Below are 14,440 nucleotides of genomic sequence, written 5' to 3'. Positions count from 1 at the left end.
TTGAGCCACTGCATTTTACTAGTATGTTTACTACTAATTTTGTCTTTCTTATTTTTTCCATTTTTCCATCTCAACATGGCCATCTCTATTATGCATAATCTGTAAGCATTTTTTTTTTCTTGATTTCCAAACATTCTTCTCCATAATGCATACACAGTCTTGCTTCCAATTGTAAAATTTTCCTTTCAGCCTAGGGTAAGTTGAAATCCTTTGGTATATGGAGAACAATTAGTAATGGATACAAAGAATTTATTAGAAATTATGATATTTGTCACAATCCGACTTTTTTATTTGGTTGGATTGTGATCCTTGACTCACAAACGAAAGCGATAAATATATTTTCATTACTGATAATGATAACCAACATTGAAATATATTTTACACCCAGGCAAAACCTCCTACTATCCTTAGAACTCGGAGAATACCCTGACTTAACCGACTATTGGAACGTCTATACCTCAAAGGAGACGCTTATTTCTTCATGGTGTGTCGCCAATATTCTTTTCTTGACTCATCCGATTGTTGGAATGCCTATCCCTCAACGGAGACGCTTATTTCTTCACGGAGTGTGTGTTAGTTGACAGTCCTACCTTCTTGGAGTAACCCTCCCGAATAAGTTCATCCCTCAAGTAGATTTTGAAATCGATCTTTACTTTCCACATTTTTTAATTTATTTGATTCATATGTCAAGTCCCACCAACCATGGTGTATTTTACTTTGCCTTTTTTATAACAAGTTCTGGTAAATGTTTCTTCTTTTTTATTTTCAAAGAAAATAATCTTTCAGAAATAGAAATTACTCTTCGTATTCATGTTTAAAACGTTGTTTTTGTCCATCACATGTATTATGCCCTCATCACATAATTCAACCTAGCATGGGATTTTTTAACACAAAACAAAATGCAATACACAAGTATGCAATCATGTATTGGTTAGAATCAAGTATTGGTCCATAGGACCTATCGTCATACTATTTGAATCAACAATGTCTTGTTCTCTCGACAATCTCTTCCTTCATGGACCCATTCCATACATGATGGCGACTACTATAAGGCGGATTTTGGATGAACTCCTATTGTCAAGCCAAAGAATAGACTTTGAGAGAATTGACATGATAAAAATATAAATTCAAGGAATGCAATAGAAAAAGAGAGAGTGTGTCCCAAGGCCCCATACGTAAACTAGAAATGTTAAATGAAGATTTTTGCCAAATCCACCTGCACTATTACATTAATTATTATTTTAATCCAATGAAAGCAGGGTCAATATACTTGTCTTAAATCCTTATTGATTGTTCTTCTTGAACTCTATGCAACAATAGAATGGTGTAGCAAACTTGTAATTAAATCTAAGAATAATATCTCGGGATTTGGGTCTCGGTGCTTTTTTAGGAAGATAGATCTTGAGATTGGTTTAAGGGTTTTGATTCATAAAAATCTGAAATTGAATAGCTAAGTTACACCTATTTTAAGATAATAAGTCAATCCAGCTTTTTCTACAAATATAATTGTGGCAGTAAGCTTGCAATGAATATTGGATAAAATATGTTGAGAATTAGCTCTCAGTTTTTTCTAAAGAGTTGTAGATCTCGAAAAGATCTTCGATTTGATATATAATATTGATAAGTTTAGATGTTGGGTGAGAGAGATATGGGCTTCAGCTTCGCAAATTCAGTACCTTCAATAGTGGTACTTGAACTTGAAAGAGAGAAAACACATGAAAATGATGGCTTGAAAGAGGTTTGGAATGATGAGTGAATCTTCACAAAAGCAAGTTGTTTGCGGTAGGTGAGGAGGAAGGATTGGAAGTAGCGGCGGCCTCGATTAGTTTTCAGACAAGAGCCCTCCCATCTACTTACCTAGGACTCCCGTTAGGGATGGGTTACACTAGCAAGGAAATTTGAGAGCCGGTGGTAGAAAGGATAAGAAAGAGACTTAGCATTTGGAAAACGAAGTTCCTAACTAAAGGAGAGAAGATTACCCTGATCAAAAATGCTTTGGCGAGCATTCCCATCTATACTTTGTCTCTTTTCTCATTGCCTAGATTTGTGGAAGTTCAGTTAGAAAGAATCTGCCGAAATTTTCTATGGCATGGTAAGGACGGTTTGAGAAGACATTATTGGATGCGTTGGAGTGAGTTATGTTTGCCTAAGAAAAATGGGGGATTGGGTATTCGCAAATTTGGATATATGAATTCGGCTCTGTTGGGGAAGTGGCTTTGGAGATTCGGCGAGGAGGAGGATAGTCTTTGGAGGAAGATAATCGTGGATAAATATGGTGTAAGTGGGAACGGATGGGAGAGCAGCCCAGCGAGAGGTGCTATGGGGTGTGGAGTGTGGAAGGGCATCCTTAAAAGACTTCCGGCAGTTAAGTGTAGAGTGAAATGCCAGATTGGGAGTGGAACTAAGGTGAGATTCTGGGAGGACTGGTGGTGTGAAAATGGCCCTCTTAAGGACACCTTCCCGGATCTTTTTGAGTTATCCTTGATGAAGAATCAAGTCATTTCCATCTTCAAGAGAGTGGATAACGGCATGATAAATTGGGATTTTGGGTTAGAAGAACTTTCAATGACTGGGAGATGGACATGCTAGGGAGGTTTATAGCCATGGTGGAGGATAGCTATGTGCAGAATTCCTTGATAGATATGAAAGAGATTGTGGGTTGGCACTCGGGATGGCAAGTTCACGATCAAATCTTTGTATGCCAGCATAGCCCGGGTGGCAAGATACCTCCGAAGATTTCGGTTTTCCTTTGGTTGGCGGCTTTAGGAAGATTTCCAACTCTAGACCAGTTGATTAGAAGAGAGTCCATCTCGCCAAACCAGTGTTGCATGTGTAGGTCTCAAGCGTAATCGGTGGATCACTTATTCATCCACTGACGGGTGGCTCATCACATTTGGTCGCACTTTATTTCGTTATTTGGGATAAAGAGCTGCTTTCCTCGTTCAGTCAAGTCGGTTTTGGAGTCTTGGTTGGCGTGGGGAGCTTCATTCTCACTTTCTAAACGGATTCTTTGGTTCTCGACACCATCCGCAATTTATTGGGGTATCTGGAAAGTTCGTAATCGTTGCATCTTTGAGGGGAAAGTTTCCACGATGGAAGGAGTTATTCTTTCTGTTTTGGAGATCATGTTTTCTTGGAGTAAACTCTTTAAGGATTTCAATGGGGTCTTTTTTGAAGACTTTGTTGTGCATTGGGACAGGGTGTGCTCATTACAACGAGTCTAACTCGTCGGTCGAGCTCTGATTGTTTCGCTTTTCTTTTCTTTATAGTTTGGTTGGTCTTCTTGTTTTCGGTTGGTCACCTCGACCTCCTGTTTCTTATCAATAAATCATCTTTACCAATAAAAAAAAAAAAGAATGGAGGTATTTATAAGATTTTAGATGGACCTTGATCAATGTATAATCTTTAAATGCATACAAGTCTTAAAAATGGTTAACTTCTAGGTACATTACTTAGATTGAATACACATGTATGCAGGCGTGACTACGAAAATATGTTCACAATGAATCCAAATGCGATTCATCCCCCTCCTCTTTTGTGTATCAAATTTTGATGTTCAAGGTGGGTCCCAGATGATTGATTTGCCCAATAGTAAGATGCCACATGACACTCATTAATTATGTGAGATAAAAACTTAGTTATGTCAACTTAACATCATTTATTTTGTCTACTAATTAAACAAGTACACCAATATCTATTAACAAATCCATCTTTCATTCGACGACTCATAGTTTTCTACATCGGGCTGGTTCAAGGGACAACAATGGTTTTTTGTAAATCACTCTTGATGGGGTTAGAAGTTTCGGAATTGGCTGATTTTTGGTGAGGAGATCATCCGTACCAAAAATCATCTCATTCTGAAACTTCTAACCCCAGTTTACAAATTGAAGAATTGCAGGACCGTCAACTTTTTTGTAAACCACTTTTGATGGGATTAGAAGTTTTTTAATGGGCTGATTTTTCGTGAGGATGATCTCTACGGTGAGGAGATCATCCTCACCAAAAACCAGCTCATTCCGAAACTTTGAACCCGTATTAAACAAAAACCGTTGTCATCATTGTTGTCCCTTGAACTGTTCCTTTGCTACACATGTCAGTTGGAATAATGCAAATGGAAAGCTATGCCCGTTAAGATAAATAAATTGATTTTCTCATCCCCATCTTTCCTTTCAATAAAATTTTAACTTATAAAAAAAATAGAAATAAATTGATTTTGTTAAAAATCCTAGAAAGCGTGTTGTAAGATTGAAATAGTCTTCCAATGTGGTTGAAATAAGAGAGAACCCACCAAATCCCTCCACAAAGGAATCCTAAAGAACACCAAGGCTAAGAAACTTAAGCAAAGCTCCGAGTAATATTATCTTTACTTATCAAAGAAAAAGAAACTTAAGCAAAGCTTCAAAAACTATCAAAATTTTATTAATCTAACAAAGTTTCTTTGCATGTTCTCATAACATTTATTTATAAGAATCAAATTTCTAAAACCTATAAGGCCCCAATTATAAATGCTAGCCATCCATCTAAAGTGACATAAATATTTTCTTCATAATAACTAAAATATCCTAATTTTAATCACTTCTAATGTATCCAAGCTTTTAAGATATTTTTGATGCCCAAAACAGGATAATCTCCTTAAAAGTAGATGTTATAGATCTTTGAGTGAGCTTTCCAACTCGTATAACGTATTCCTATATCTGATTAAAAAGTTTCTATTAGCACTTGAACATCTAGGAACAATGAAATTTGTGAACATATACCAATTTTCCCAACATTTGTTGGTAGTGACTGAACACAACTATTTATCTTTTATATTCACATGAAAACCATTTTTCTACTGTATCAGCCAGCCCATCTTGAAAAAAGTTCGACCTCGAATAGTCTAAAGATTGGATGATTTATCCAAGTTATTTTCCTATAGATTCATCTTGGTTTCTCATAATCAATGTGTGATGAAATTTGTGGATGATTGGCAAGATAATAGATGATGTGTTATTTGATGGGGTGATGATTTGATCAACTCTTTATTGTCATAGGCATCATATTTGGGATCTCCATACAACATTCCATATTAGATCCATTTCTTTGTGTTGGTCACGGTTATTTCAATTTATTGATCGGTACACGTTCCCTAGGAAGGAACTTGTTTTGATACCAAAAGATGCAAACGGAAAAATATGCAATTTGTCAATATTATCTTTATTTAATAGTTTTCATATTCCAAGGGAAGGATCCTTTGGTAATTGATTTCTTTTGTGATTTGTTGTGGCTGATGAAGGAAAGGAGTAAGAGAAACTTTGAAAGTCAACACTATGCCTCAAGAAGCGGAGGTCTTGAGTTCGAATCCCCCCTTAGGGGCCACCCTCGGGGATTTATCCCAGAAATTACATGGTGCATGTGTTGAGTGTATATTTTCCTTCACTCTCGGGTGGGTCATACCCCAATTAAGCCTCGTGACCCTCTTATATTCATAGTTTTCCCTTTCTCCAACAGATCGGTCTTTTGGAGTAGTTGGTTGGTTGACATGGTATCAGAGCTTTGATGACGACCAAGAAGGTCGAAGAGAGCCCCGAACACACCTTAGGTGCTGCCGCAACCCACAACAGCCACCCTAGGGGCTACCATAGGTTCTTAGGGTTACCTTAGGTGCTTCCACAGGTCTCCTAGGGTTACCTCCAGCCATCTAGGCTCCTTCTTTCATCCGGAATGTGACAATAGGGCCCCTCTTAGGTTCTAAGTAATTTGGTAGTGTTTCCGAGTAATTTTTAGTGTGTTTTGGACTCTTCAAAGTCATGTCAGAAGTAACTTCAAGACAGTCTACCAATAACTGGGTTTGGATCCTTGCAAGTTAGAGATGAAAATCCAAACCTCCATATCACCACAATCAAACTCGATGGCATGAATTAACTAGAGTGGGCTCAATCTGCGAAGCTAGCCATCCATGGAAGACGGAAGGCAAGCTATTTGAATGGAAATGATCTTTTGGAAAATGGGAGAACTATGAATATAAGAGGGTCATGGGGTTTAATTGGGGTATGACTCACCTGAGAGTGGAGGAAAATATACACTCAACTCTCCCCCTCACCCAGAAGGATGGAAAGATTCAAACCTATGACCTACACGAACCAGCGTTTTGATACCATGTAGAAATTGATCTAGGGTTTTAGAGAAGAGAAAGAATTCTGGAAAAAATTAGATTGATTATTTCTCCTTGTGTATTGTTTATATACTTACACAAATAAATAGGACAAGACGAAAAATGACATGAACATGAAAAGACTAAAATAACTAAACTAAACTAACTATTGTTAACAACATGTGGGGGGAGGGACTACACGTGCCCTAGTGATTAGTCGGGTGCTCTAAGAGGCCCGGATACCTCAGTTCCAAAAAATAAAAGGAGTTCGATATGCCTGAATTCGTTATTAAGGCTCTCATTCTATTGGTCTAACTTTTCGAAGAATTTCGTGGACTCTTCTTTGAGAACTTTGTTTTTCAAGGAGAGAGCTTGTGACTCGTATTGAGATTTAATGCTGGTGTGGTGTTTTATTGTTTTCTTCCTATTGTTTTTCTCTTTTTCATTTTGTTTGTTTTGCCTATGCAGGCAGCTCTTCTTGACTTCCCCCATTGTAGCTCTTTCCTTTCTCTTTTATAGGGAGTTTATACATATCAAAAGAAATATGCAGTATCTTTTTTAAAAGATGGAAGTTCACATTCTGTGTGTTATGCCATGGAATACTTTATTGAAGATTTTTATCAGGGTTATTGGGTCTACTCATTACTCTTACTTTCTTTCATTATTTTTATCTTAATTAGGCAGATGATAGTCTCAATTTTCTTTGCTTGTAGGCTCCTGGGAAAAATGATAAAGATGGACCCTCTGAAAGCATGGTCAGTGCTTCTTCCAGTATTCAGTATGAGTTAATTTGGTTACACTTGTGAACACTACACTTTGTATTTATGATCAAATGAATCTAAGTTTCTCTCCCCCTCCCTTAATGTTTATTAAACTGTTTCATTTGTATTACAATTTTTTAATGTACATTATTCTACATTTGAAAGATTATGGTACTATTTGTGAGTTGTGATCAAGGCTCTGAAACATAGCTGTAACATGATTGGCCCAAAAGAAGCTGTTGACAAGTATTACCTTTGTGACATCAGCACAAGCCATGTGACTGATCACATTGCAACTGGGTTTTAGAAGACTAAGTTACAAGTGGCTATTTTTAGCTCTATTGACATCTATATGCTTTATTACCCGTCCCAACTGTGAAGATGTGTTGTATTGTTGGTGTTGTGGTTTCCAGCCTGCCATTTCTAAGAATTGTGACTTCGTCAAAAAACAGATATGTCTGTAGTGTAGTTAGACCTGTTACCTAATACACAGTCTGTTTGCTATTAAAAGAGGCACATCATGATTTGCTGCATTCCCCATGAGATTAGTTGAAAAATTACCCAAAAGTCATCAAGTAATCTATTGAATCAACTTGTAGAGTCGTAGTTTGAACTGGGGTAGAACCAATCTGGTATATGGGGTCCATATCTGAGGTACTTTATTTTTCTCATACACTAAATGCATGCAAGCATAACACATGGCACCCAAACAACTTGTGTGATAAGCTGATTATCAGGGCTCTAGGTTTTAGATTTCTAGGATTTGAGAATTAAGTCTAGATAGACGAGCTAGCAATGTGATGCAAGATTATGAAACTAACTAAGATGTTGGTTCTGAGATTGCGATGGAATAACCAAGGAATATGAATATCATAAATAGCTAGATTCTACCAGGGAAAATAAGAAAACTCTTAACAAATAATTCTAAGCAATACTTTAGTGCCACTGGACTGAAACTAAAATATTAAATTGAGAGATCTTATGGAAGATAGAACTGCCAATTTGCCTAGGTTTTTTTTTTTTATAGGTAATGCTGCCAATTACATTAAAAGTGGTCAAGGTGACCCCAAGAAAACAACAAGAGTCAAGGGCCCAAAACTACACATCAAACAAACTGCACACCCACTCCCATCTTCCCATAAAATCATAAAAAAGACTCCCCCTAAGCTCTCTAAACACTTTACACCAAAAAATAAGAAGCCCAAAATAGAGACAATTCACATCCTTAATGGAAAGTCCTTGCCCTAAAAGATTCTACGATTCCTTTCTTACCACAGTCCCCAACAAATGGAAAACAGAATTAAGAACCACCAAATTCTCTTTGACAATGAGAAAGCATATCCCAAGAACCTCCATGACTCAAACAAACAAACTACTGACTCGAAAAGACACGTGGAAATTTCAAATAACTTCATGAAACAGCACCACACTTCTCTTGCAAAATGAAAATGTATAAGAAGATAGTTTACCGATTCCTCATCCTTACACAGGTAGCAAATATTTGGCTACAGAACCCTTTACGGATCAGTTGATCCGATTTTAGCACTCTCCCCAATGTCGTTGTCCAAATGAAGAAATAGACCTTTGATAGCACTTTTGGACCCAAATACCCGCATCTGGAAAAACTGAACCATCCATCCTTTACCCCTTCCCACACCCACACATCATCTGAGTCCGGGGATATCGATGCCTCTGCCATGTACTCCATCAATCTGCTCAACTCCTCTACTTCCCAGTCACTAGGTGATCTCCCAAACTCGTAATCCCGTGCTAAATATTTGAGGTGACCACAAAATTTGCAACTGGCAATATCCTTTCTTCATAGAAAAGTCATAAAAAAGAGAGAACTGCTCTTTAAGAGACTGAGACTCGAGCCACTAGTCCTCCCAAAAATGTACCTACTACCTCTTTCAACCCTATATCAGATCCTTGCTCGAACTAGCAGTAACACCTTGATGATTCCTTTCCAAACCCAATAGTCATATGGTCCACGATTCGACTCGCTCTCCCACCCAAGATGCGTTGTTCCCAACATGTCCACAATAACTTTCTTCCGCGGACTATCAGTCTTCACACCTCCACATCCACTTTCCCAATAAATCATTCATCAAACCCAAATTTCAAAGCCCAAGGCCCCCTATGTTTCTTAGGAATGTAGACCGGACTCCACTTCACTAAGTGGATTTTCCTTTGATCTTTTCCGTGCTACAAGAACTCACGAAATATCTTTTTATTTTTAATGTGTTTATGATGGGTATCCCCACTCTTCAGGTCAGACTAATCCCACAGTCACACGCACCACCCCCTCGGAAAGTCTTACGTGCAACTGGTTGAGTCTGTTGGAAATAATATAGTTGTTATTTTAGTCCTAGTTGATGTCGCATACACCTAAGCAGCCGTTACTACTATTGTAAGATGAAAAGGGCAAAAAGGTTGCTAATAGTAGCCGCACACCCCAAAAACAGCCACTGCTGTTATCGTAGTGATTATCGCAGAAAAAAAAATTGCTTTGAATGAACAAACCCTAACATAGGGTAAAAACACAACGCAGAAAGATTATCGCAGCATGTGATTAAATCCCTATCGCAACATGCGATAAAGGAAGTAAAGAAAATTAAAAGACCCTCGAAGGGGAGAAGACCGAATGAGGTTGCTCTAGGTTAGGGTTTAGTGAATAAAGAGAAGAAAAAGGAGAGGAACCAGGGGGGTGAAATTCCTTGGCTCTGATACCAAGAAGAATTTGAGAAGAATAAAAGTCAGGTCTCAATCTGAGAGCTTGGCAAGAATTTATAATAATAAAAAGAGTCAAAAGACAAAACTGCCCTTACATATAAGAAATAAATAAAGAACTATTACTAGAAAACAACTATGACTAAAATAACAACTAGATTATTTCCAATAGAGTCGAGGGTCAATTGAACCCTAGAGGGTGGCCCCAAGGAATTCATTGCTTCGTGGGGTTTCGAACACTTGGCCTACCCTTCCTGAGGAGCTTATCAAGGCTCGGCTAGCCACTAGGCCAACCCCTTTGGGGTTAAGAAGTCACGAAACATCTTATCCAACATTAATTGAATTCTTCTAGGCAAATGAAACACATAGGAAATAAATCAGAATAAAAGAAAACGTGCTCTTTATAAGCATTATTTGCCCACCTGTTGATAAATACCTTGTTTGCCAAGTACTCATCCTCTTCCCCTCCCTTTCCATCATTGAATCCCAAACACCTTTAGGGTATGTTTCATTGAACATGGAAAATAGGGTATAAAATAATTTTTCATGGAAAATACCTTTTTTCATGCATTTGGTTTTTGGCATGGAAAATGATTTTTTTACTCTCCAAAAAATCCAGCAAAGTGTGAATTTCATTTTCTCACCTATACCCATGGGAAAAGGAAACCCCACCAATATTCAGTCCCAAATCAAAATCCTAATTTTCCATCTTTTTTCCCACCGCCACCATACCCATGATCGTCACCCTCCCCATCATCCTCTCTCTCTACCTCCATTGTCACTATCATCGCCTCCAATCTCTTCTTCTTCTTCTCCTCCTCCTCTGCCCCAACGTTCTCCGCCTCTCTCTCTTCTTCTTCTTCTTCTCCTCCTCTTCCTCCACCCCATCTCTCTTCTCTCTCTTCTTTTTCTTCTTCTTTTTTTCCTTCTTCCTCAGATTTTCCCCACTTGGTTTTGTCTAGATGCAATCAAACAATGGAAATTGATTTACCAACCCTACACATTTTCCACCACCATTTTTCCATGCAATCAAACTACCCTTAGAGTTGTAAGACGCACCCAAGAGAAAATCCAAATGGGAAGTAGAAAATTGGCTAACCTTGAACCCAAGAGGTGCCACAAGCCACTCCCACTTTTGAATTTATCCCACGGCGAAAACAACCTGAAAATAGCATAACACCACTCTAAGAACCTGAAGCTGACTAAGCAAGGTTATCATCTGCAACCTGCAAGTGAGTCACTATTGGCTAATCTGGCCCAACACCACCCGCTCTAAAACCAGAAAAGAATCCCCATTTGCTACTACTTTCCCCAACATTATACCCAGAGCTTCAACCACTACAATGAAGAAAAAGGGAGAAAGTGGGTCCCGTTGCCTCAATCCCAGAGCTTTTAAAGAATCCATGGGGAGAGCCATTCACTAAGGTAGATAATCTTCAATTGACATTAGGATGGCAATGAGACGCACTTCATAATCCAATGAACCCATTTTTCCCAAAACCCATCCGACCTAGCAAATATTCTAAGAATCTTCAATTGACATGGTCATAAGCCCTCTTTAGATTGATCTTACACACCACACTAGGACTCTTAGATATGAAAATTAGGGTTTCTAAAGTTAAGTTTAGGGTTGTAATAGGGTTAGATTAGTAAAGAATAGCATTTAGGATGGGTTTAAAGTAGCTTCGGTTAACTAGGGTAGCTATAAATTACTAGGCTGCAAGAATAATGTAATTGGAAGTGTTCCATATGGGACTGGTTTGGGCTGGGCAGAAAGAATAATGTAGCGAAGGATCATTAGGGATTCAATTAGGAATTATTTGGGCCTGATAGTAAGGTGGGAAAGTTTAGTAGTGGTTGAGGTAGATTCAGCTACGTTTCTGGGACTGGTTTTGGCTGGGCAGAAAGATGATATGATTTGGGAGAGGATTTGGTAGGTTTCACTTAGTGCAGGGATTCTAAAGGTTAGTTGTGAATTGTACCTGTAAACCAAGAAGTGATGGAGGAGATTGATGTACCTTGTTCACCAAGTTGAATGCCCAACATTCAAGCAAAGAAACAAAAATTTCTGCAAATTTTAATTGTTTGTAGCAATGTTCTCCATAAAAACCTGAAACATATTTTTACATAAACCTAGAAGCCTAGAGCAAAAAGGATTCCTAAAAAAAATCTAATTTTAAAAGTTGTTCAACCAAGCCTAATAAGGTTGGCCAAACTCCTTTGTGGGGCCCACAACACTTGAGGGTAACTGTTGCACTTACAAAAAAAGTAAAATTATGCTTGGGCCCACATGCACTTTCCAATGAGGAGTCTTCAAAAGATCTTGCACAAGGAAACTTTTGGTTTCCTCCTATGATAATACTTAAGGGGTGATGATCTGATGTTCCATCGCAATGAGTTAATGTGAATCATTGTGTGATGGCAATTGTGATGATTGGGTGCTTACATATTGACCAGGTAGTAGTTTAGTGAATGTAGTTGATTGATGAGAACTGATAAGTATGGTATGAATATTAGCATGTGATGTGTTGTGTTATAAATTGTATAAATAAATATAGAAATTGATGATGAACCTCGCTCTCCCTTCTAGTCTCTTCTTTTATTTCTTTCATCGCTCCCTATCCTACTGCTTCCTGCCTAGCTTGGGTGTGTTCTTGAGCATCCATCTTATACCTGGAATATGAGTGCCTTAAGTTACTAGTTCAAGATCTTATGCAATAAAAAACTCCATTTCAGTAGTTATGACTTCCCCTGCATTTCTTGCTTGTTTTGTTTGCTTGTGTGAAACACATGGTTTCTTTTCTACCGATCTAGAGATGAACAAATAACCAATATATATTGATGTACTTCATTTCCTACAATTAGACACTGCTATTTATGTGTATGTGTACACACACAAGCTTAGATCCATATATCCATTGTTTGATTTTTGTTTTTTTGTTTTTTGGTGATTCCAGAAAGAGGAAATTAAGTCTTGTGAAGAACGTGTAAAGAAGCTTCTTGAAATGATTCCACCTAAAGGGAAGGAATTCCTTAATAACATTGAGCATATATTAGAACGAGAGAAAAATTGGGTGAATAATTCTTTTCATTTTCTAATTTTATTTTCCCTTTTCTGTTATTGATTTGGTTTACCTATTGGGAATTTCAATAATTTATGATTCCCAACATGTGTATTTTTTTAGGTTTGGTGGAAACGTGATGGTTGCCCTCCATTTGAGAAACAGCCTACGGAGAGGAAAACAAGTCAGGATGGAACGAGAAAACGGTGTGCAGTTGTTTTATTCTTCTATTTAGGCCACTCTTACTCTTATGAAATTTGATGCTTCCGCACACAGAGTGTATGTGCATACAATATGTAATAGAGGGGTGCGTGTTATGATCATGGGATTGGAAGAATCCTTTTCCCACATGTATTCCATTGCAATGGCACACCTGCAAACTTCAAGGCCAAATATTTGATGGTATACCAAGGAGATATTTTAGACCAAAAGATTCCCAGAACGAATGATCTTAATCATCCCTTCTATTGACATTTTCTTTGGGTTGTTTTCAATATTACATTTTTACCATGCAAACTAGTTTATGATAGATTAGACAGTGGGACCATCCAATCTAGTCATTTTCTGGCACAGTAGATTTCCTTGGTAGGATCTGTTGAAAGGTTCATTTAGTCCCCGTTACTTGTCTATAGTGGGTGTATTTCACAGAAAGGACGGTTCACCCATCGGTTCAGTTGAGCCTCCTTTACTGGGTTGTACAATGGAAAACATACTACATAAATGCTTGACAACATATGTTATTACAGTATAGATTTGTTCCTCTTTCAGTTATTAGAACTGTTCAGAAACAACTCTAAATTCTTTCTTTTTTTCAATCCATAACAGGTAATTTATTTAAAAGAATGGCAAAATCAAACAATAATGATACAACATGCCTGCATAGTTACAAAATAAAACAACATTTTCTTTTTGAAAGTCTCGTTTAAAACACGTATTGTCCCTTTATAGTGAATAAACAAGTAGAAGATAATTTTTTTATGTTTTAAGCACGTTTTTTCTTCTTCTTTTTTTTTTTTTTTTTTTTTTTTTTTTTAATTTGACATGCAAAAAACACATTAAAAAAATTGGACGTTTTGTTCGCCTATGGTTAACTTTTGGGGCATTATGGTTGTTTGTGATTTAATTCATGAATGTTGTTTAATTCGGGATTTGGTGATTCATTAATGTAGTTAATGTGAGATTTGATGTTATGGTTTTTAATTTTTTCAATAGTGTATCATTTTGCTTGAAAGAAATGTTGATGGTTGGTTACATTTTTTTTTAAAGGCATAATATGATGCAATCAGATCTGGAATTTAGACTAATTTGTGTGAAAACTTCAAAAGAAGTTGAGAAGTTAAGTTGGAAGAGAAAACTATAACTCTTGAATCTATTTCATTCAACTAAAAACTGATTTACAACTACATTCAATGACCTATTTATAGGCAAAACAGAAACATAACAGCCCAAGTGAAATGACTACATTACCCTTACATGAACACTTAAAGTAACAAATGAAAACTAAAGAAAACTAAAGAGAAACTTACAATATAACAATACTAACTAACTCACTCACTTGGACTGCATCATAATAGCATGCATAATTATGAGTGAAAACATGTTATCATGTATAAATATTCAATAGTGTTTTTTTTCCCTCGAACAACTTAGAATAGATGTCTACTGGTATCGTATATATTTTTCACCTTTTTCATAGATTTTTTTTTTTTCCTATTTTTTTCCCTAAGGTTTTCCCTCTATTTTAATCGTGTACT

The 14,440-nt window shown here is 37.1% G+C and overlaps 1 protein-coding gene across 1 annotated transcript in view; it reads left to right on the top strand.

Annotated features, from left to right (window-relative positions):
* Positions 1–14,440, top strand: part of THO1 (nuclear matrix protein-like protein) — a 47,418-nt gene that overhangs the window by 21,080 nt on the left and 11,898 nt on the right. The window contains exons 13-15 of the mRNA XM_086443019.1: positions 6,847–6,888; positions 12,582–12,698; positions 12,810–12,892. Of these exons, the coding sequence (XP_086299145.1) occupies positions 6,847–6,888; positions 12,582–12,698; positions 12,810–12,892 (242 nt within the window). The remainder of the gene's footprint in view (positions 1–6,846; positions 6,889–12,581; positions 12,699–12,809; positions 12,893–14,440) is intronic.

This window comes from Akebia trifoliata, chromosome 5 (assembly GCF_017979445.1).
Source record: "Akebia trifoliata isolate Shusen 1 chromosome 5, ASM1797944v1, whole genome shotgun sequence".
NCBI lineage: Eukaryota > Viridiplantae > Streptophyta > Magnoliopsida > Ranunculales > Lardizabalaceae > Akebia > Akebia trifoliata.
Note: the sequence above shows the minus strand (reverse complement) of the source record. Positions and strands in the feature narration are given on the sequence as shown.